The sequence below is a fragment of the Furipterus horrens genome, unplaced genomic scaffold, assembly GCF_987537825.1.
Source record: "Furipterus horrens unplaced genomic scaffold, mFurHor1.1.pri manual_scaffold_13, whole genome shotgun sequence".
In the NCBI taxonomy this organism is placed as follows: domain Eukaryota; kingdom Metazoa; phylum Chordata; class Mammalia; order Chiroptera; family Furipteridae; genus Furipterus; species Furipterus horrens.
This window is the reverse complement of record NW_028327183.1, coordinates 2,393,340-2,414,504: the sequence shown is the minus strand read 5'-3', so window position 1 is coordinate 2,414,504 and position 21,165 is coordinate 2,393,340. Positions and strand designations below refer to the sequence as shown.

The 21,165-nt window shown below is 57.2% G+C and overlaps 1 protein-coding gene across 1 annotated transcript in view; it reads right to left on the bottom strand.

The window, feature by feature from the left end:
• Positions 1-762: 762 nt before the first annotated feature.
• LONP2 (lon peptidase 2, peroxisomal) overlaps positions 763-21,165 on the bottom strand; it is a 30,224-nt gene continuing 9,821 nt past the window's right edge. The window contains exons 4-15 of the mRNA XM_090260898.1: positions 20,939-21,061; positions 20,424-20,587; positions 19,237-19,331; positions 15,583-15,841; positions 11,341-11,482; positions 10,820-10,970; positions 9,136-9,262; positions 8,374-8,507; positions 5,297-5,436; positions 4,311-4,518; positions 3,780-3,970; positions 763-1,168 (exon numbers count right to left, since the gene is read on the bottom strand). Of these exons, the coding sequence (XP_090117024.1) occupies positions 947-1,168; positions 3,780-3,970; positions 4,311-4,518; positions 5,297-5,436; positions 8,374-8,507; positions 9,136-9,262; positions 10,820-10,970; positions 11,341-11,482; positions 15,583-15,841; positions 19,237-19,331; positions 20,424-20,587; positions 20,939-21,061 (1,956 nt within the window). The 3' untranslated portion in view covers positions 763-946. The remainder of the gene's footprint in view (positions 1,169-3,779; positions 3,971-4,310; positions 4,519-5,296; positions 5,437-8,373; positions 8,508-9,135; positions 9,263-10,819; positions 10,971-11,340; positions 11,483-15,582; positions 15,842-19,236; positions 19,332-20,423; positions 20,588-20,938; positions 21,062-21,165) is intronic.

The following is a 21,165-nucleotide window of genomic DNA, read 5'->3' as shown; positions in this document are numbered from 1 at the left end:
AGGTCTGTTCTTACGTTGCAATGCGAGACCCTGCAGTCCCCTGTCGGCTGGAGCCATCGCCGGGAAGCGCTCGGGGTCTTCAGAGCGTGTTCTAATGTGACCTCCCCTGCGCTGACCTCGGCACAGGGCCTGCATTCCCCGCCCAGCGAGGCTGCCGTCCCGGGGGCCGCCCCGTCTGGCCTCTGCGCCGTCCACGCGCCACCTGAGGCCAGGGAGAGGTGAGGCGAGGCAGGCAGGGTGGGCACAGGCAGATGAGCGACAGCCGGGGAGGTGGCGGGGGCCAGGGGGCTGCGTGCGGCCTCCCTGTGGGGCCGGGACTTGGGGCTGGTGCGTGGCTGTGGTGCGTGCTAAGCCTGCCGCTCCGCCTGAGTCTGTGTGGTGAGTGCTCCTTCCCTAGGCCTGGGGGGCCCGTTCTGCAAGGAGCAGCCCCGCCGTGAGCCCCCCTCGCCTGAACACCTCGTTTCCCACAAGCACCCGTGGCTGGCTGTTCCCATCTTGGCCCCGTTCCGTCCGAGCTGATTGCTTTCCAGACTCGAGACGTCCCCAGGGGAGCCCGGAAGGCCACTGTCTCCACCCGTCCTTCTTGCCTTTGTGCGTGGGAACCGGCCCCAGTGCTCCTGGGGGCCAGGGGCGGGGGGGTGGGGGGGTGCCGTCTCTAACATGTTCTCAGGTGACGGGTGCTTCTGTTCTGGGGCCCACACTGCGAACCAGGGCCCTTTACCTTTCCAGGGGCAGGAAGGGTCCCATGAAAGACGCAAAGAGTGTAACTGACGTCTGTTTATTAAGTCGGTACTTGTGTGACTGCCCCGAGCCGCCACGGGCGGGGGCAGGGCCGGGACTGCGGAGCTCACGCCCGCGCACTGAGGACACTGCCGACACCCCGGCGCGGCAGTCGCGCTGTCAGGACCTTGGGCGTCTCACCCCGCCCCGGAAGGCTGCTCTGAGCCTACAGCTTGCTGTTTAAGAGGCCGGGGCTGGCCTTGACTGCAAAGCCGCCATCAAAGGCCGCGTTAAGGACTTCATCCAGGCAGCTCGCCGTGACGAAACTGAGATCCTGGCGCACGTTGCTCGGGATCTCCTCCAGGTCCTTCTCGTTCCTCTGAGGAAGGATGATGCGCTTCAGGCCCGCTCTGTGCGCCGCCAGCACCTTGTCCTTGATGCCGCCCACCTGCTCGAGAGAAGGGCAAGGTCAGCAGGCGGCGCTCAGAGCACCCAGCCCAGCCCCCGTTCTGCTGCGCCACGTGCTGGGGAAGCCGCCGCCAAGGTAGCTACGCAGTGAATTCACTTCGGGTGGCGCTACAGTAAGTCCTGTAAATGGGGGAGCATCTGCATTCCTGACGGGGGGGCAGCACCTCCTCTGTTCCCACTTCGCTTTAACGCTGCCCAGGTCGCTGTCTGCGTTCCGTGGTGCGGTCACGACAAGCCTGTCTACGGCTGGATCCTGAAACCATGGTGCAGTCCTGACCGTGAGCACCGTTCCCGCAGAGGCTGGCTGGGTGCCAGGGCCCCCGCCACCCAGAGGAGGAAACACGTCCCCGGACCACCCGGCACGCGTGGTTCTAAAGGGTGTCCTCGGGGCCTGAAGGACAACAGCACGTTCTGAACAACCAAAGGGTCCATGGTGAGACCCCAGGGGACACCTGGAAACAAGTGAATATGAACGAACAGCAGCCCCCACCCACGGGCACAGACGCTGAGGGCGGTCACAGGAGGGAAACACGCGCACGGCGGGCCTGCTCGAGGAAAGAAAAGCCTCACACAGTTGAGCTCCACACTGAAAGGAACTCGGAAAAGAACAAACAAAACCCGGCCAGTGGAAGGAAGGAAATAATAAAGATGCAGCAGAAATAAATGAAATAGTCTAAACACAACGCAAAAATCAATGAAACCAAGAGTTGGTTCTTTGAAAAGATACACAAGATTGACAAACCTTAAACCCGACTCAGGATAAAAAGAGAGCCGACCCAAATAAGTGCCGTCAGGAAAGAGAAGCATTGTACCCAAGACATACAAAGGACTAAGACAATACCACAGACAGCTACGTGCCGACGAAGTGGACAAGTCCCTAGAAACATAAAACTTCCAAAACCAGATCAGGAAGCAACAGAGAATCTGGACAGATTATACCCAGAGAAATTGAAGCAGTAATCAGAAAACTCCCTGGACCACATGGCTTCGCAGGCGAATTTTACCAAACATTCAAAGAACTAACACCTCTCCTTCTCAAACTCCTCCTCCAAAAATTTCAAGAGGAGGCAAGACTCCTAAACTCATTTTATGAGGCCGGCGTTATCGCAACTACAAAACCAGATAAAGACACTACAAAGAAAGAAAATTACAGGCCAATAGTCCTTGTGCACAGATGCTAAAATGCTCCACCAAGTACTAGGTAACCGGACCCGACAGTACAGTAGGAGGACCAGGCACCATCGTGAAGTGGGGTTTCTTCCGGGGGTGCAAAGCTGGTACAGCAGCTGCAAATCAATAAGCAAACGAAAGATAAAACATCACAGCCGAAGGGCAGAAACTAAAAGCGTTTCCCTTAAGGTTGGGAACAGGACAGGCACGTCTGCTTTCCCCTCCCTTACCCGGGAGGCCCGGCCACAGCGGTCAGCCAAGAAGAAGGAATCAGAGGCCTCCACGTGGGGAGGGAGCAGCCGGGGCGCCCCGTCCTCGCTGCTGTGGTGCAGAGCCCGTCACCTCCTGCTTAACACGCTCCTCAACAGCGACTCTCGTCCTGCCCGCTGTGCTGGGGCTCGGGGAGTCAGGGTCCCTCGTCTTAGGGTGCCGGCCAGCTCGCAGTTCCCTGACGTGTCCTCCCCACCTGCAGGCCTCTCTGTCGGCTGCCTCTGGGGCTGCCTCTGGGGCGTGAGAGCAGGAGCCAGGGCCCGGGAGAGCCCTTCCTGCGCGTGGCGTGACCTTGGGAGTGACGGCTGCCGGCACTTGGATGACTGTGAGGCTGGGTGCACGGAGCCGCAGCGGGATTTTCCCTCGGGGTCTTGAAGGCGCTGCTCTCTGGGGGTCGCGACAAGACTGGGGAGCAAGCTCTCTCCTTGGGGCCTGAAGTCACAGGATGTGACCATCTTCCTGCTGGGTGTGGCCCTTGGGAGCTGCAGACGCCCCTGGGAAATGCCCCGGCCCCTCTTGCGTTCCCTTTTCCCCTCATTTTGCCGTGAACCTGCCAAAATCTTGTTGTAGACCAGTACGGGTAACCAATAACCGAACACCCCAAAGATGCCCATGTTTACGCATTTTACCAGTGTTTCTACAAGGTGCTCACGCTATGGACACACATAGAAACTGTTTTCAGAGTGCAGCAATCAGACGCGGGTACCTTCATGCTGGCTTCCATTTCATGCTGCTTGTCCTGCTGCAGACGCACCCCTGCAGTCGTCTGGGGACCTGTCACAGACAGGAGGTCTCCCAGGGATTCCCCAAGGCGAGAACTGGGCTTCTGGTTACAAGAGCTGCGTCCCGCTTACACCCGCGTGACGCATGGCTGCAGGGTCTGCGCCCCGGACACGCCAGCCCTGCGCGGACCCCGTGGACACCGCTGAGGGCCAGCAAGTCTGCCTTCTCAGTGGAAGAAAACTCACGGGAACTTTTTTTTTTTCAAATGTGATCAAAAGCTTAAAATCTGAATTGCAGCTATAAAATTTTCGATCTATTTAAAACTGAGGTATTCATAGGAGGAAGGCAAACTGCTATTTTAAATCTAAAGCCACGACGGCTAGGAGTGTAGGAGCGCCCATGAGGGGCCCGGGCCGCCGCGGACTCACCGGCAGGACGAGGCCCCGCAGCGTGATCTCCCCGGTCATGGCGACGTCGGAGCGGACCAGCCGCCCGCTGAAGAGGGAGGCGAGGCAGGTTACTATGGTGACCCCTGCCGACGGCCCGTCTTTCGTGACAGCCCCAGCTGGGAAGTGCAGATGGATGTCTGTGTTGTCAAGCAGGTCAAAACTTCCAGAAGCTTTAAAGAGGAAAAGAGATTTTAATGTAGAAAAATTAAACCTGTTTGTTTGTCTCCAAAAAAAGAAAATCAAAGCGATAAAAAAGAGCACGTCTGGGTGAAGGGCGACGACCCCTTCAAAACGTGACCGGGGAGCGCGAGCGGGCGGCGGCCTGGAGGAGCGGGGCTGCCCCGGAGCACAGCCCGGGCGTCTCCAGCTCGGGCACCGCGGTGGCCCCGCCGTGGGAGCCAGTGTCCGCTCGCCTCGGGCTCGCCCTGGTCTCCAGGCCGCGCAGGTCAGGGTCCCAGGCTGCCCGAGGGCCCCGGTGCTCCCCCCGCCCCCGCCGACACCCCCACGCACCGTTCGTCAGGTGGTACTTCTTGGCGCTGCTGCGCAGCCAGCTGATGGCGAGGTGTGCGGACTCCTTCATGACGTCCCCCAGCTGGCCGGTCAGCGTTAACTGGCCCTCGCCGTCCATCCGACTGGCTTCCACGAACATGATCTCCCCGCCCAGGGGGGTCCAGGCCAGGCCTATGGCCACGCCCGGCTGACTCAGGCGCTCCGACACCTGCGGGGGGAGGAGGGGGTGACGGGACAGCTGGGCACCCGCCGCTGCTCCGCTGCTGCGCGTGGCCTCCGCCAGCCGCCTCCCTCTTGGGCTCATGAGAGTGGTTCTACCCTCAAACACGAGTGACTGGGGCTCCTAGGGGCCCCGCCACTCACTCCTCCAGTTTTGCGGGGACACGCCCACTGTCTCGTCTGCGGGACTGCTTTCCCTGGGCTGCGGGGCCGCCGGCCCTTCCAGGGGCCCCGGGTGCCCCCCCCGCCCCCCCCCCCGCACTCTGAGGCCGGCAGCACAGCCTCGGGGCCGCTCCACACCGAACATGCCCGCGCCCCCGGGAGCCGCCCCAGCCGCTGGCACACACAGCGCCTCCTTCCTCAGACGGTCCCTCCGTGGCTCCCCTGCCTCGGCCCCCGGGCCTCTGCGACAGCACAAGGAAACCCTTAATCACAGCTCACACCCTGGGAACCCACGGGCGGGCGGAAGGAGGTTTACGGAGCTGAGGACACGGGACACCACTGTGCTTCGTGGTTACCGCCTTTCTCCGTGCGCGGCTGTAGGCGCACACGTGCCCGCCCTGCAGAGGCTCAGAGGCGCTGTCCTCACGGCAGGACCGGGCGGCGGAGTGCACGGTCGCCCTGGGTTTCCAGGAGAGGACGCCCAGGGCCTTGGGCTGTCTGCACACGAAGCACGAAAACTCGGCGCCACGGAGGAAACAGGCAGAACGCGGCCCGCGCCCCCGTCCCTGCCCCCGCCCCCCGCTGAGAGCCGCACAGCTGCGCACCTCCATCTCGTACATGGGGGGCCCCAGGATGTCCTTGAGTGCGTGGAAGTCGATGAGGATGGGCATCTCGGGCGGCAGGCCGAGGTCGGCAGCGTCACGGACAGACTCGGGGGCCGTGTCGAGCACGTGTTCCTTGCACCCTGAGAGGGGAGAGCTCATTTAGGGACTCCCCGAGGTCTGCAGGGAGCCCCAGGCAGACGCGCAGAGGTCCCCGCGGCCCGGCCCCTTTGTGCGCTCACGACGGCACAGAGCCTGGCCGTGTGTCTGCCACTCGGGCCGGAGTGCGGCCCTTCCAGAGCCGCGCTGGTGCCTCGCCGGGCGCACCGGGTCCCACGTGTTTGTCGTCTGCCCCCCACAACAGCGCGAGCTCCAGGCGGGCAGCGACTGCGCCTGTCATCTTCCTAAACACAGTCAGTCTCACGCCAGGGGCAAGGCCTGGCGCCGTCCGACTCGCGGCCTGCGGAGGCCGGGCGCAGGATCAGGGCAGCCGCACCTACAACCGGCAGGCGACAGCCCCGAGCCTTCCCGCCCCTCTTCAGAGGGGCCCGTCATTTCTCGATGAGAAACCCGCTCACTAAGCTCGTTCCATCTGAACTTCGTGGCACAAAACCCTAACAGAGACTTTTTTGGGTAGAAATTTTTCTTTGGCCTGGCTGAGGTCAAGATGACAAATTCAGGACACTTGTAATCATCTTACTAAGACCTGGAGCTCACGGGTAGCTCACAATATTAAAACCACTTGGAGTCCACATGCTTCTGATAAAAACTACAACCAAAATCATCCTCAAGAGACAAGTATTTATCCTAATTATTCATCTCAGTGTCCTAGTAATCCTGTAACTGCCCGGGTCAACTTAACCATGTTATCGTTTAGTGCGTTTTTCTGTGAATCACAGATTAAAAAAAAACACAAGTGGATGTGACCATGAAAAACTGTATGTTCTCCTGGAGTTCACAGCCGTTGGAGCCGATTCTTGACTCTTTCCGGACTGTGGTGGAACAGCTGCCGTGACCACAGCCCGAGGAGCGCGCTGACGGGTTCCGCACAAACGGTGAGCACCGCGTGGCTACGGGAGGCTCTGTGACGTCAACCCCCTCTGAACACTCTGTCACCAGAAACACAGCATCTAACCCCTGGTCACGACCTTCAGAGCTTCTAGGTGGACGCGTTCCGCACCTGCCTTTGTATTACTTCACAGGCAGGAACAGAAGACGTCGGCTCGGGGCCGAGGCCTCAGCACAGTGGGGTCCTGGGAACAAGAAGGGGAAAGGCAGCAGGACCCGGGCCTTCCCGTTAGAAAGCGAACAAGGGGACACACAGTGACAGCCACCACGCTCTCTGTCAGCTAGCACCAGGCGTCCATTCCAGTCCCCACCTGTCGCCACCACCGTAACTGTGACGTTGCTGACCAACTCCCCATACGTTCCGTCTCCGTGACTTATTTGTAAGTGGAAGCTGGAACCTCCTAATCCCCCAGTGAGTCCACCCCTGACAGGCTACCACTCATATAGGGCACTTTTAAAAAATTCAGATTTTTAAAAAATGGTGGTTTGAAATGGGTTTATCTTTAAACTTCCTCTCCAAGTCCTACCAAAATGACAAACTCAAAAGGAAAAAACCCACAAGAGAAAAAGAACATGAAAGGAGGTGAGAGCCGAGGAGAGACGCCGACCGCGTTCTGGAGGGGACCCTGGGGGGCAGGCGGTCAGCCAGGAGACCCGCCACGGGCACGGGGACTTGAGGTCAGTCCCGCAGACGCGGCCGAGGGGGGGGGGGGCGCAGGCAGCACTGTGGACGTCCGTGTCAGAAGCCCGCAGAGCCTGAGATCAGGGCGATCCCCGCTCCCACGCAATGAAGTGGGGCGGTGTGCTCCCTGCGTGGGGCGGGGCAAGGGTCACAGGCACAGGGGCAGGTGGGGCCCCGAGCTGGGCGCAGGGGGGTTCTGGGAACGTCTACTTTCTTTGAAGGTAGTGCCGCTAAAGGCACCAGAACAAAACCCAGGAACAGTGTTTACTGAGCCGACCACGACCACGGCTCCTCACCGTGCCCGCTGGGCTCCCTTCTAGAAAGCCTGACCCGGGGGCCTGGCAGAGCAGCTAACAGACCGCTGCTGCATGCCGGGGGTCACTGCCAGCTCCTAGCGCTGGGGTCACGCTGGGGCCTGGGCCGCCCCGTGGTGGCGGGGCTGAGGCCCCACGCAGGTCTGGGGCGGGAAGCTAGAAGGCTTTAACCGGGTACCAAAACCCACGTTTGATGATCTCCGGTAATAGAACCCTTCCCTTTCTCTCCCCACCACCCCGGGGCACATTATTTTTTACAGAAAAAGTAACTTAGATTACGTTTACACCGTGTAGCTCCCAGAGAAACGCGTGAGGAAAGCTGACGATTACCGACGAAGCCGGCCGGGCGCAGAGGCCTGTCCCCCGGCTCCGTGGGCAGCGTGGGGGCCTGGCGGCCGTCGCAGCGTCCGCAGCTGTAAGCAGGCTTAGCCGCGTCCGCCCGCGTGCGCACACAGCGTGCCGCCGTCGCTCGCCCGCGTCCTCAAAGCCGGCTCTCACCGCACGGCTTTTAAAAAACATGCGACCCCTGGCTGTTCGGTCGGGGCACTGACCCCTGTCCCCTAGACGGTCAGATAAAACGTGACGACGGACCGCACAGCAGCCGCCCGGTGCGCACGCCCTGCCCTGAACCGTGAACACAGCTGAGCCGCATCTCACTGGTCACGTCGCACAGTAAGGCCGCGTCTGAGGGGTGAATTCTGGGACCACAGAGGGTCATGTGCAAGCACAGGCCCCTGGTTGTGCAGGAAGTCACTTCGGAGCAAAAAGGGTAGATAATTCCTATTATTATTTCTTGAAAATCAAACTGTACCTGTCTTTTGTCAGATTGGCAGACACGTACAGGTTTGATGGGCCGCAGAACCTCCGCGGCTTGTGTGCTGGGAGGAGAGAAAGGTCGGAAACGGCTGCCCCAAAGCACCAGCACCGCGCGTGGTTACAGCTAAGGCCGGTGCCGCCGCCGGGACAGAGAGCCCTGGGGCTCAAACCCCCCGCCGGCCCCGGGCAGCGCCACAGACCTTCTGCCTCCGCCACGTCGGCGCGGCCCAGCCGGGTGTCCCTGTGCCGTCCCTCCGCCACCTTCACTGCGACAGCTCGGCAAACGGCCCCCAGCTTCCGGTCCAGAGCGCGCACCCCGGCCTCTCGGGTGTACCTGCCGCCCAAGAACAACGTTTTAGTTTTGGCTAAACACCGCCTGCAAAGAGAAGCCGTGGGGTCAGCATTTACACGGACCGTGGCAACCGCACACTGAGCACCCAGTCCCTGACGTTACAAACTCCCGATGAAAGCCCTGCCAGTCCTTACACATGCAGCGGTCCTTCCAGCCGGGAGTTCCCCCCGCGGACCCCCCAAGGCTGCTGCCTAGGACCCGCAGGCGAGCCCTGGTCCCTCCCCGTCAGGCTGGAGCACAGGGAACGCGCGCTTTGGCGGGGGTGGGGGGGCACGTCCTTCAACAGAACCAGCCCACTGCAGAAAATGCTACATTAACTTATCACGCATCAGGTATTGCTGAGAAAAAACTAAAAAAGGAACGTTTTCCTACTAAAACGAAAAGTAATGTCACGACACTTCCCGTGTTTCGGGTCCCTAGTTTATCACATTGGCCCCTGACGCCGTGACTGTGGAACGCGCAAGTCCTCTGCCAAGAGGACACGCCCAGCGCCATCCCTGTGACGTCCCCCCCCCCCCCCGGGGCCCTGCGCCCACAGCCAGCCACGGGAGCGCGCGCTGGGAGCCCGCCGGGGGCAGGCGCGTGGGCCCGCAGCCACCGAGCGCCTCACCGGGTGATGATGTCCAGCGTGGTCGCCTGCGGGACCTGCATCTGCTGGGGCGTCAGTCCGTGCTGCTCCAGCTGCTTGGGGATCAGGTGTCTGTGGGCGATCTCGATCTTCTCCTCCTGCGTGTACCCTGGGGGAGGGGCCGCGCTGTCTCGGAATGGATGGAGTCTCGCTCCACCGGAGCGCATGTCACCAGGGTAAAGAAACTCCTCTCCCGATCAACCCCCGCCACACTCCCGACTTTCCCCCAACAAGACAAGCACGCAGCACACTATCTCAGTCTTCTCGGTAAAGGGCAGCTCTCTCAAAGAGGAGAAAAACCTCCAACCTTGGAGATAATTATCTCCCAAGCTCAAACTCGAGTTTTTATTGTATTATTGAATAGAAAATGCATCCTTGTTCTTTAGCATAATTTGATACATGTTTGAAAATACTTAAAACGCAACAAGACTTTAATTACACAAGTCGAGGGAGAAGCCACACATAAATTTTACCAACAAAACAACCCCAGAACTAAAGGTTTTCCCTCCTAGATGCTGGAATTAGATATGTATAATTTATATATTTAAAAGACTTGATGTTCTTACTTATTTAAAAGCCTCAGTGAGTACAGATTGACTCTGTCTTTAAACCAGCCGGACAAAAGGCCCCTCAATGACTGCCCACTTCCCACTGAGCAGCAGGATGAACGGGTAAGACATCTTCCGAGCAGGAAGAAGCCCAGGAAACACCAGCAGGAGGAGGGAGCCGTCACGCCCGCCTTTCACAGGACAGCGCCTTGGGAACTTCCTGCCTGAATTTGGGGTTTCCGGGCACGTGGGTTTCACGAGTGACTTACTTTAGTCTCATTAATATGCACAAAGCAATGATTTACTCCATCACATTTTTAAATAAGGAAAGGCCCGGGCAGGGCTCACAGATAACGCGGAAATCCAGTTATCATTCACTTGACAGTAAAAATATATTTCAGGTTAATACGAAATACATACTCTTAGGTTATATTTAAAATCTACGCTGTTTTCATCGTAACAAATACCCACGGATGTCAGATGTCGTCTAGGGAAAAGCAATTCTGAGCAATTGGAGAGGAAAACGCTGGGGTTTGCTTACTGCTGGAGCTCCAGGGAGGGAGGAAACGCAGCAAAAACAAACAAAAACCACTTGACTGACCCACCCAAAAAGAGGGCAGAGGGTGCTCGCGCTTACGCTTATAAAAGCGGGCCCGGTGCGGCGAGGGGCGGGCAGCCTCTCTTTATTGCTGGCCTTCGGCCTAGGGGGACAGGGCTTGCCTTTCCCAGCGACGGTAAAGACATCAGACGCCGACAAACAGGAAGCTACCCCGACCATGGAAAGACCTCTTTTTGGTTTTTAGAGACTGACTTTGAAAAAAAAAATTTTTTTTTGTCTATAATTTTAGAAATTGCTTCAAAGGAGAAAGTCTTTTGTTTTTTTAACAAACCATGATCCTTCTTTAATGCTAAGTTCACTCTGAAATTACTATGCAAAATTTATTCCTGATACTCGTACCTGCCACGGTCCAAGCAAACAAACCCAGTTCTCAGAACCTGCGAGGACTGCACATCAGCAAATCAACGTTTTACTCAAAACTCGGCAGCTCAGCCAAGGTCAGAGGCTTATGTTCAGAGAAGCAAGACACACCCCGCGGCCCCACGCATGAACCGAGTACCTGGCACCTGGATGACCTCCATCCTGTCCAGCAGGGCGGGCGGGATGGTGGCCGTGGTGTTGGCCGTGGCTATGAAGAGCACTTGGGACAGGTCGAAGGCCACGTTCAGGTAGTGGTCTGTGAAGTTGTGGTTTTGTTCCGGATCCAGCACCTACGGGAGAGGGACACACGCTCACCGCGTGCGGCAGCTCCGGCCGGAGGCCGCGGGAAGGACAGCCACGGGACGGCCGGGCGAGGAGCACACGGGGCCGCCCGGGAGGCAGAGGCTTGGTGCTCTTTTTTGTAATAACCTTGCAGAATCACTGGTCTCTGAACAGCGAGCATCATACAGTGTGATAAACTATATGATAAAAGCAAACAGGAAAAAAGCAGTATCAGGAAGAGACATCTCTAAGGCACCTAAATATCCAATCGCTTCCGACTTCAGTCTGTACGCCCGTTGCCCGTGACTCAGGCCACAGTGACGTGTGAGGCCTGCGCCCGCCTGCGCCGAGACGCCAGGCAGGGACCCCCCGGCTTACCTCCAGCAGAGCCGCGGCAGGGTCGCCCTGCAGGCTCTTCCCCAGCTTGTCCACCTCGTCTAACAGGAACACGGGGTTGTTCACCCCGACCGTCTTCAGGCCGTTGATGATGCGGCCGGGCATGCTGCCGACGTAGGTGCGCCTGCGGAGCAAGCACACGCGGGGGGTCAGGGGGCAGACGGCAGCAGCGGGAGGCAGCCACTTAGTGTCACAGGAACACAGCAGGGCTCCGTGAGGCATCAGAACACTGCCGGACCCCACAACGACATGAGCCTGGCGCTAAGTGCCCGTGGTCCTGGGACAGCTGGATCTAACGCTGGCCATTCTGTGACATTCAGAAACATGACACCTAAGTCACGTAGCTATGACTCTTACGCCTCAAGCAGCTAAGATGTCCAAACCCCAGGCCACTCATGGTTCACCCCTTGGACTGCACCCCCATTTGTCAGGAGCACCCGAATATCTTCCTGTCGCCACTGCTCCGGTCCGACAGGCCTCTGAGTGCCGCTTTGGACAGATTACCTGACCTGAGCCTCAGTTTCCCCCTCTGTAAAACGGGGACAGTAATAGTGCCAACCCCAAGGATTACACGAGGATTAAGAGAGAACATAACAGGCACAGGGCAAGCCTTCAAGAAAGGCGCACTGGGCTTTTTATCAGCAGCGCCTCTGGCAGCCCGCCCCTGGCTTCCTGGAAGAAGTACGAATGCAGAAATCAGTACGTCTGAGCTGGGGGCCCGTTTCAATGTCTGGCTCACGGAAGCCACTCCTCGAAGTGCCTGTCCACGGCGACAGACACACGCAGTGCCCTGGGGACGCCCCACATGTGCCACGAGCCCAGAGGCCAGGCCGAGAGGACAGCTGCTGCCACAGAAAGGAGCTGCAGCGTGCCCCTCTCCTGCCGGAAGGAATGGTCGCGGGCAGTGCGCTGACGGGGGCGTAGGGTACGTTTTATATGTACCTCTGGGATATGAAGTAGATAAAAATGTGGCAATACCTGCAGCACATAATCACGTTTCAATCTTCCCCGAACGCACGAAGCAGTCAGGGGCCCTGCCACGCTCAGCCCCCGGCCACGGATGCTGTGTGAGATCCGAGAAGACCCTGCTCGGCCGGGTGTACGCCCTCCCTGTGCTGAGGGTCCCTTGCAATGAGGTAAGTTTACCCTCTGACCTACAGCTGGTTAACTGTTTCCAAAGAGTTAGCATCACAATAACCTGAGACCTAGCGTGACAATTGGGATATTTCACCAAGGAACAGCTAATGGAAAACAGAGTCTTATGCACAGGACTTCATAAAACTGCATCCTAAAAGAAGTTATTTTATATTTCTATAAACTGAATTAGGTTATTTAAATGTAATATTTAAATATAAAAATGTAAGTTGCAAAAACAGATAGATGGGAGCAGACTCCAGGGCTTATAAAAGCAGACAGAACAATCCTAACGGAGACAAACCCGGACGGGAACGCTGAGAAGATGGAGAACTGCACTCGTTAGCCCGGAGCAGAAACACGCCTCTTCCTCCCTGAAGCCGCTGTGAACAATGGGAGCCAACAGAGGAGCCAGTGATCACAGATCACTGTTATTTTCCCAGTTTAAGATTTAAATGTAAACCAAGTCTTTCTTTTTCTCCCGTCTCCCACATCGTGATCATTTAAGTCCTTGGTTCCCTGTAAAATCAACCCCTAACTTAATACAATGGCCGCTTCCTTCACACAAACAGGGACTCGTGGCAAAAGGCGGGAGCCCCATGCCTGGGAAGATAAGGCGGGCGCGGGGGCAGACCGGGGAACTACAAGAACACCCCAGAAAGCAGCCCTGTCTGTCCGCGGCTATTCTAAAGCTGCAGAACAGAGGAGCCCACTCAGAGGAGAGGAAAACAAAACTCGGCGTGACCTCTCCTCGGGAGCACGTGACTTACACTGAAATGCCAAGACTCGGGCGGCTCCCAAGCGCCCGACTGCCACTGGAGTGCGTGCTCTCACACCCGCCACCCGGGTCGGGCCGCGCTGTGACCCCGCCGCCCCCGCCTGTCCCTCTGCCACAGGCTGTCAACCCCCGCTCTGCTCAGCAGCCCCATCCCAGCGCCACCTGCTTCCCTACAGGAAACCCCGTCGGGGCAGGGGCTGCTGCGCGGGGTGGAGCCCCTGGCGTGGGGACGGCCAGGGAGTGCCGGCGGGCGGGGTGCACCGCCATCAGGCCTCATGGTGACAGGACGCCTCGGACACATCACACGCTTGTCACCTGGCAATGAGCACAGCTCAGCCCACGCCGTGCAGAGCTAAAAAGCTGTTTACGTGTCTGAGGCAAATACACAACCTTCCCTTACAAAACAAGGTCTTCCTTTCTTCAGGCTCAGCTCTCTTAACGACAGTCACACGCATGAAAGTATGTTCACGTGGGAGAAAGTGAGCACACACCGTGTCTCTCAGCAGCAGATGGGAAACGGCGCTGTTAAGCCCGCCCGAGGGCTGTAGGAAGCGCTGAGACCATGACATGCTGTACTGCCCACCGCAGTCCTCACAAACACACTGTCCCGCAGTTCTGCCACACAGATTAAATAACCACGTTGAGAACAGGAGGTCTGGGGCACAACTTAAAAATCAGATTGAGTTTTATCAAAAAGTGTATGGAAACATGTCGATCTGAACTCGTCCCCAAGTGTTCAGAACTAAAGTAACAACTAAGGCCGGCTCGTGTGGCCCGCTGCCTGTGTGCCAGGCGCTGGGGCCGCTTTCCGAGCCTCACGGAATCGTCAGCTCCAGCGCAGAAGGAAGCGAGGACAACCACTTCTGTGTCACACACCCGTGACACTACTCCCACGTGACAGCAACTGCACACACGCGTTCCCTAACGTCCGTCAGACACGCACACAACGCCGCGCTAGAGGTCACGAAAGGAAGAAACAAACCGAAAGAGCCCTGAGTGCCTGAAGCAAGTCACTGGAACGTGGAGAACCGCCCCAAAGCTCTGCAGCTAAACTGAGGCTGAGGCCCTGGATCCAGCCTCTCCAACGGGTGGAAGATGCCAATTCCTTTACAAAAGCCAACCGCAGCCTCTAGTGGCCCAAGCGAGAATATGACAGTCTGGGTGACAAAAATACCGTGGGAAATGGCCAGAAGGAAGGATCCAAATCCATTCCCCGCTAACCTGCAGCCCTCATTGCGCATTTATTAGAATCTCAGAATGCGTTTTCTTTAACGCGTAAGACTTGTACATAAGCAAATAAAAAAGCATGAAAAGAACCACTTTTCACGCACCGCTGAAGTCTCCCATCCCGGCCTGAGGCCAGGATCCGTGAGCAGGCAAGTGGAAAATCAGACGTTACAGAAGCATCATATCCTTTCCCCACAACCCACGGTGCACCCACAGCCCCGTCCCTACGCGCGTGAAGCGCCCTCAGCCACGCAGCTGTGCACTGCTGCCCGGGCCGCCTGGGGGCCCCCACTTAGAACTGGGGCTCTAACAGCCATGTGACTGAAGTCCGATCCTGAGGACAGAGCTTTATATTCAGTTTAATTGCCTTGACTGGAAGTTAAGCAGTTTCTTTAAAAATATTTAAATTGCGATTTAGGACACACAACATCATAGTTTCAGGTGTACAACACACCGCGTCCTTTGATGAGCACACGCTATGGGCGTGATGCACGGCAGCACCCATGCCAGGGGCGTGCGACCTCACCCCTGCCACTGCTCTGCCCCGCAGACCGGAAGCAGCGTCACGCCGTTGCTGTCCCAGCGCACCCTCCAGTCTGAGCCGCGGGGGTGGTGAGCTAACGGGCAACTCTGACCCCACCGGGTCAGACTCATCAGACTCAGTCCTTAGAGCCGAATGCACTTCTGCAGAAAAAGCGTCAGAAATGCAAGGACGAGCCTCTCTCCTCCAGCTCTGCTCCGACCGGGAAGCGGCCTTGAGCGCAAGCCTAAGCTGCCAACAGAAGACCGTGCCGCCCCCTTCCCGCCCGCCGCGCCGCGCCTCCGCTGTGAGCGCTGGAGTCCTGGCCGTGATTTGCGACATGCCCCTGGGCCACAGCGACGGACAGACACTGCGATGCCGAGTCTTAACTCATCTGTCACGCACGCAGGCGAGATGCCGGGAGAGCTGAGGGCTCCCCAGGTGAGGCCCCGCGCCCCTTCCCCGCGGCCCCCGGAACGCGGTCAGGGAGAGGTCTGCGTGGCTGCGGGCAGGGAAGGAGCACAGCAGCCCCAGTGGGGGGCAGGGGAGGGCGGTCCTGTCCTACCTGTGGCCCCGGATGTCAGACTGGTCGCACACCCCTCCGAGCGCAATCCGGTGGAACTCGCGTCCCAGGGTCTTGGCCACCGACCTGCCCACGCTCGTCTTCCCGACACCGGGGGGGCCGACGAAGCACAGGATGGGGCCCTTCAGGTTGTTCTTCAGCTGCCTGACCGCCAGGTACTCCAGCACCCGCTTCTTCAGCTTCTCCATGGCATAGTGGTCATTGTCCAGCAGGACGCGGGCGGCGCGGATGTCCAGGCGGTCTGGGGGGGAACCCACGGCACAGTCTGAGCGCGCGGGGCTTTCACACGGAAAAGCTCCTCCCCCGGCTGGCACGAGTCCAGATGTTTTTAGGAAAAAGATGTGACAGAACAGACTTGGACCCTTCCAGGTGGGTCTTCAGGGAGGACCCAAGCTCGCTCTGTGGGGTTTGGTTTTGTGTGGTTCTGTTTTTGGTGTAGGAAGGTTCAGTGTCTACAGAAACAGCAGGCCCTGCACAAAAACCCCAGGAGGTAACGCTCATATCACTTCCTTCGGAATGATTTCCTAGACACACATTATTTCCATGGAAACAATTTCTACGTGTGCTCTTTGCGCTGGCATTTGTTCAAGGGTTTCTTTCTTACTGACTCGCGTATGCTCGTTCCAGAAAACCTGACGGCGCTCTCGAAAAGTAAACAGTCGCCCGTCATCACACGCCCCCAGACGGCAACGCTGCCTCCACTGTGGCCGGTGCTGCTCCAGGCTCGCTCCCTCTCTCTGTGTGTGTGTGTGTGTGTGTCTTACGGGCCTACTTTTCAAAATGGCTATTTACTGAGGCCTTCAAGTTTTGTAAATGTTTTTTCACTTAGTATATGATGAACATCTTTCAGTGTCAAGTGTTTTTTTCAGTAACATTTGAGTGGCTACATGGTGCTCCATCATTTAAGTGGCCACACGCATTTAACTGTGTCCCGCTGCTGGGCATTCAGGGCGTCTATAAACCTTTAGTTACAAAGCACTCTTCCCGGCGCATCCTTTTAACTACATCTCCACGGTAACCTGAAGCTTATTCCTTCCGTTCATCTATAAACAGAAGTGCAGGGAAAAACCACTCAGACACGAAGACTTGCCCAAGCCCTACCGGTTACGGCGTCCCCAGCAGTGTGCGAGTTGGGCTCTGTTTCTGAAGACAAGCTTTCGTCAGGCTTCCTGATGGGCTTTGTACTTCAAGTACCCGGATTAAACGCCAGGTGAGGGAAGCCAAAGTCAACTCCCCCGCTGGGCGGCAGCCAGGGGCAACCCACAGCCACATGGCCACACTCCCGGGGAAAGAGGAGGGTGAGAGAGAGAGAGAGAGAGAATACCCTTCCACCAGGTATTTGGAACCTGCCTGTTTTCCATACAGGAAAAAATGTCCTTAAATAACAGTTTAGTTCCCAAGGCAGTCTATAAAACCCTAGCTAAGCCGCAGTATGTTATTTAATTACAGTGCCCTTGATTTCAGCCAGAGTCCCGGCTGAGCGATGAGGCCTCATTCAGAACACAACCGAGCTCAGGCCACTGCGGCTCAGTGGCGTACGCGCCGGCCTCACCCTGGTCAGAGCAGAACCCACCTGATAAAGATGCGTAAATGACAGCGGAAGGGTTCCCAGCTTTTTACAGTGCTAACCCTGACACTACCGCCCAGTGCAGTAAACACCGAAGAAAACCACACCAATCTCATTTTGTGCGTGTAAACGTGGAAGTGTCCCAGTGGGATTTTAGTTATGCAAAGATGGCCTGGTCTTAGGTTGTCAGCATATTTATCGTACCACCGTGGCCAAGGAGAAAGTGTGTTCATCAAAATGTCATTTTGTATCTAAAAAGGCCATCTGCCTTCACCTGTAACAAGTGCGGCAGGGATTGTCACTCCTGAGTTGGACTGCACAGCCATTCTCGGCGGTGCAGATAGACTCTCAGGAAGCTACGCCATCGTCTCTCGAGACGGACGGCTGCCGATGATGATGATCTAAAAAGGCCATTTGATAATACAACATCCATTCCTAATGAACATTTAGCAAATTAAAAATAAAATTCTATGTAAATTAGAAAAAAACGAAGAACACTGTGAAGGAATTTCTTCCAAGAAATATGCCAAGGACAGATAATTTTAAAAGGTTAGTTCTTTCACCGCGGCTGGCGGCCTAGTGGATTGAGCAGCAACCAGCATGTGAACCAAAAGGTCACAGGTTCGATTCCCGGTCAGGGCACAGGCCTGGGTTGCGGGTTCCACAGTTGGGGTGTATGAGAGGCAACCAATCGATGTAAGTCTTGCACAGTGATGTTTCTCTCCCTCTCTTTATTCCTCCTTTCCCCTCTCTCTAGAAGTACATAAATAAAGTCTTTAAAAAGAAAAGTTCTTTCAAACTTGCAGGAGAAGATAATTTCCATGCCCCATACATAAATCACGGCTTTTTATCTTTCCTATGCAGGATATAAAATTTTTCAGATCCTTTCTAATGGTTCAGAATGTACACTTGCTATTCTGAATACTACACGTGGTTACATGTAAAATATTTCAAACTAACGAACATATTTTTTATGTACAACCGGAAGTCTGAAACGGCCCCTCAGGGCTCCTCCTGTTCAAGACGGAGCCTGAGAGAACCCACACTGCCCAGCCTGCCCGCTCTCCTCCCGGCCAGTGCGGCCTTCTCCTGGGCGGGGGGCGCCCGGGGCACTGCGAGGGCCTGTCCCCGGTCTCCGAGCCACAGCCAGGACGCGCAGTCAGACCCGAGTGGGCGCGGCCCCCGCGACTGCTGCACCGGGGCAGGCGCTTCCCCGGCCCCAGCACCCCGAGCGCTGGCTCTCTTGTGCCGACATGACCAGCCAGCAGGAACTCGCTCGGCTTCCGGCACGTGGGTGGCCTCCTTCCCTAGTTGTAAAAATAGTCATTGCTTGGCCCTGTTTTTATATTATCTTGGCTATTTTCGTAAAGAATGGGGGTCAGCTCTCTGTTCAAATAAACACCCCCCCAATTCTATAATTACACTGTATAAGCCTGGTAAAAAGTCCTGGTTTTAATTAATTTCACGTTATAAATAGGACGTGGGGAGGGGAGGAAGCTAAGAGCAACTACTAACGGCAGGGAACCATCCCTGGAACCTCACTATTCTCAGGTCATGACACTGCACGCAGCCTGCATCTCCCTGACGGCGTTGGTTAAAATGCACCCTGCAGCACAGGACGCTGCTGAGAAAACACCTGTCGTCCAGAGCGAGGACTGTCGCAAACCCGTCAACGACACAGACATGTGCCTGTCACACACACACCAGCATGGAGGCCAGCAGACGAGGCGGGGGCAGAGGTGCTGACACCCACCCAGCCTAGCCCACCGAGCGGGCCGGTGCGGACCGCACAGAGGGGCCGCCGCGTGTGCCTGAGGCCGCCGCCGGGCGCACCGCAGAGGCGGGGTTAAGATGCCCAACTGGATGGGATGGGACACGTATTTCACCGGTTACAGAAAACCCTGCTTTCTCTAAAGGCAGGCACAAGGGACTTCCGTGGGTCCCTGCTCTTCCTGCGTGACCCCAAGCCCGAGGGGAGAGGCGCTCCGTCCCCACGTCGCGCGCATGGAGAACGAGTGAGACAGCCGGCGGCGGGGCGGGCCGCGGCGGGGCTGCCCGGGTCGGCTCACCGGTTGTACTTTTGTTCCAAGGAAGCTCCACCATGAGTTCCAGGTAATTTCTCGTCAGGGCATATTCCGGCATTGACTGCGGCATTTTCTTGAGTCTGTGGGGAAAGCATACATAGCAAACGTGTTCAAGAGCAGAGAAGCCTATCTCCATTTCTTGGTCAGCTATGTCATCATATCTGGTTACACAAATCTGAACAGGCTTTACAAACCTAGTCAACAAAAGGTTTATTCTGTTTGGAAGGCGTGCAGTAAAACAAAATGTACTCACAAAACAAAATTAAAGGGATGCCTGCAAACTGGGGGGCGGGGGGGGGGCCCGCACCTGGTTCTGTCCCTGCAACGGGGCCGAGCCAGCGTGAGGACCCCACAGTCTCACGTCAGGCCTCTCCACGACGCGCCCGCCACGGGGAGACCACGCCCACGCACGCCTTTGCCCCAGAGCCGACACCGGCGGTAACCGCACGCTGGCGGCAGCCGTTTAGCAGCGAAGGCTGCACCACGCGCTCTGTTCCCACGATGTCAACACGCAGTGCGCCTCAACTTCGTTCCCTACGGTTCTTAACCGAGGAATCCCGGAAAGTCAAACCTCTAGTTAGGTCTGTTACAATTCACTCGTAAAAGAAAACAATACAGTTACAACATTACAAACGTGTCCAGAAAACGCGATCAGGACGTGCCCTGCCATCAAGGCCTCCCTGCACTTCATCTTGTCCACAGAGAAACGGGCAGCTCCTGCCCCCGAAGGAGGACAGGGACGTGTGAAGAGGACAGCGACAAGGAAGCTGACATGTCTGCACGGAGGACGGCCCGCCCATCACGACGGTGAACACGAGCCGCAGCGGAAGGGCCGCGTCGCCGCCATGCAGCGTTCCAGGAGAAGACCAGGGACGGCGGCGGGAACTCGGGCACTGTAAGGCTGTTTTCAGGGTCAGGCTCTGGATGAGCGATGCGAGGGCCGAGCATCCAGAGCACAGCTTTGACCCGAGACCTGGGACGGCCAGGACGCTAAGCGCTGACAACGCACAGACAAGATGGACAGAGCGGTCTGTGACTACATTGAGTAGAAATGGAGAAGGACCAGAGCACATAAAACCAATGATGCAAAGTAGCAGACCTGTTGCCACGGGCAACGCTTTTTAGCATCAACAAGCAAACGCAGACACCGGGCAGGGAGCGCTACAGCTCACCTTTTGATCTCCTTGAGGCAGACCTTGTGGGCCTGCTCCGGCATGCTGGACGCGCGTATCTTTCTCTCTAGCATGACGATATCGTCATTATCCTCCTCCTCCTCCTCCTCGTCCAACGTGCCCGGGAGGTGTGTGAGTCTGCGAATCGGGCGAATCGCTATCACCTGCAGGACCAAGGGAGTGTAAAACCGAATGTCGGCACAAAGTGGCAGCAACTCCCAATGTTTGGCGAAAGGGAAAAGGGCTGAGTCAGTCGTTGGCTTTGATGACTTCCAGCACAGAAGCAGGGACCGAGCCTGTGCTTACGCGCCCAGAGAGAGACTCGGGCGTGGGAAAGGACGGGAGGGAAGACACTGAAATGGGGAAGTCCAGCAGGAGCTCGAGCGCTGCGAGACACGGACTCTTCCTTCTTTGTTCATTGCTTTACTCCCCCCTTTATGTTCTGCAACACAACCTAACTGGACGTCACAGGAAACGACAGGGGCCTGAGGAAACGGGGTGTAAGGAACACGCACGCGCTTATCGTCGTCTTGCTTGTGCTTCCGCGTTTTCTGGAGCAGCTTCAGGCCTTCGATCTGCCTGACGAGCAGCGGGATGGTCACCTTGAACCGTTCCTCCAGGCTCACCGCGTCTAAAATCTAAGGGAGGGCGAGTCCGTCAGCAGACCCGTGCTCCCAGAAACCCGCGGCCCCAAGCAAGCCGTCTGAGCCGGGCCCTGAGTCTCCGGCTAAGGCCTCCCAGC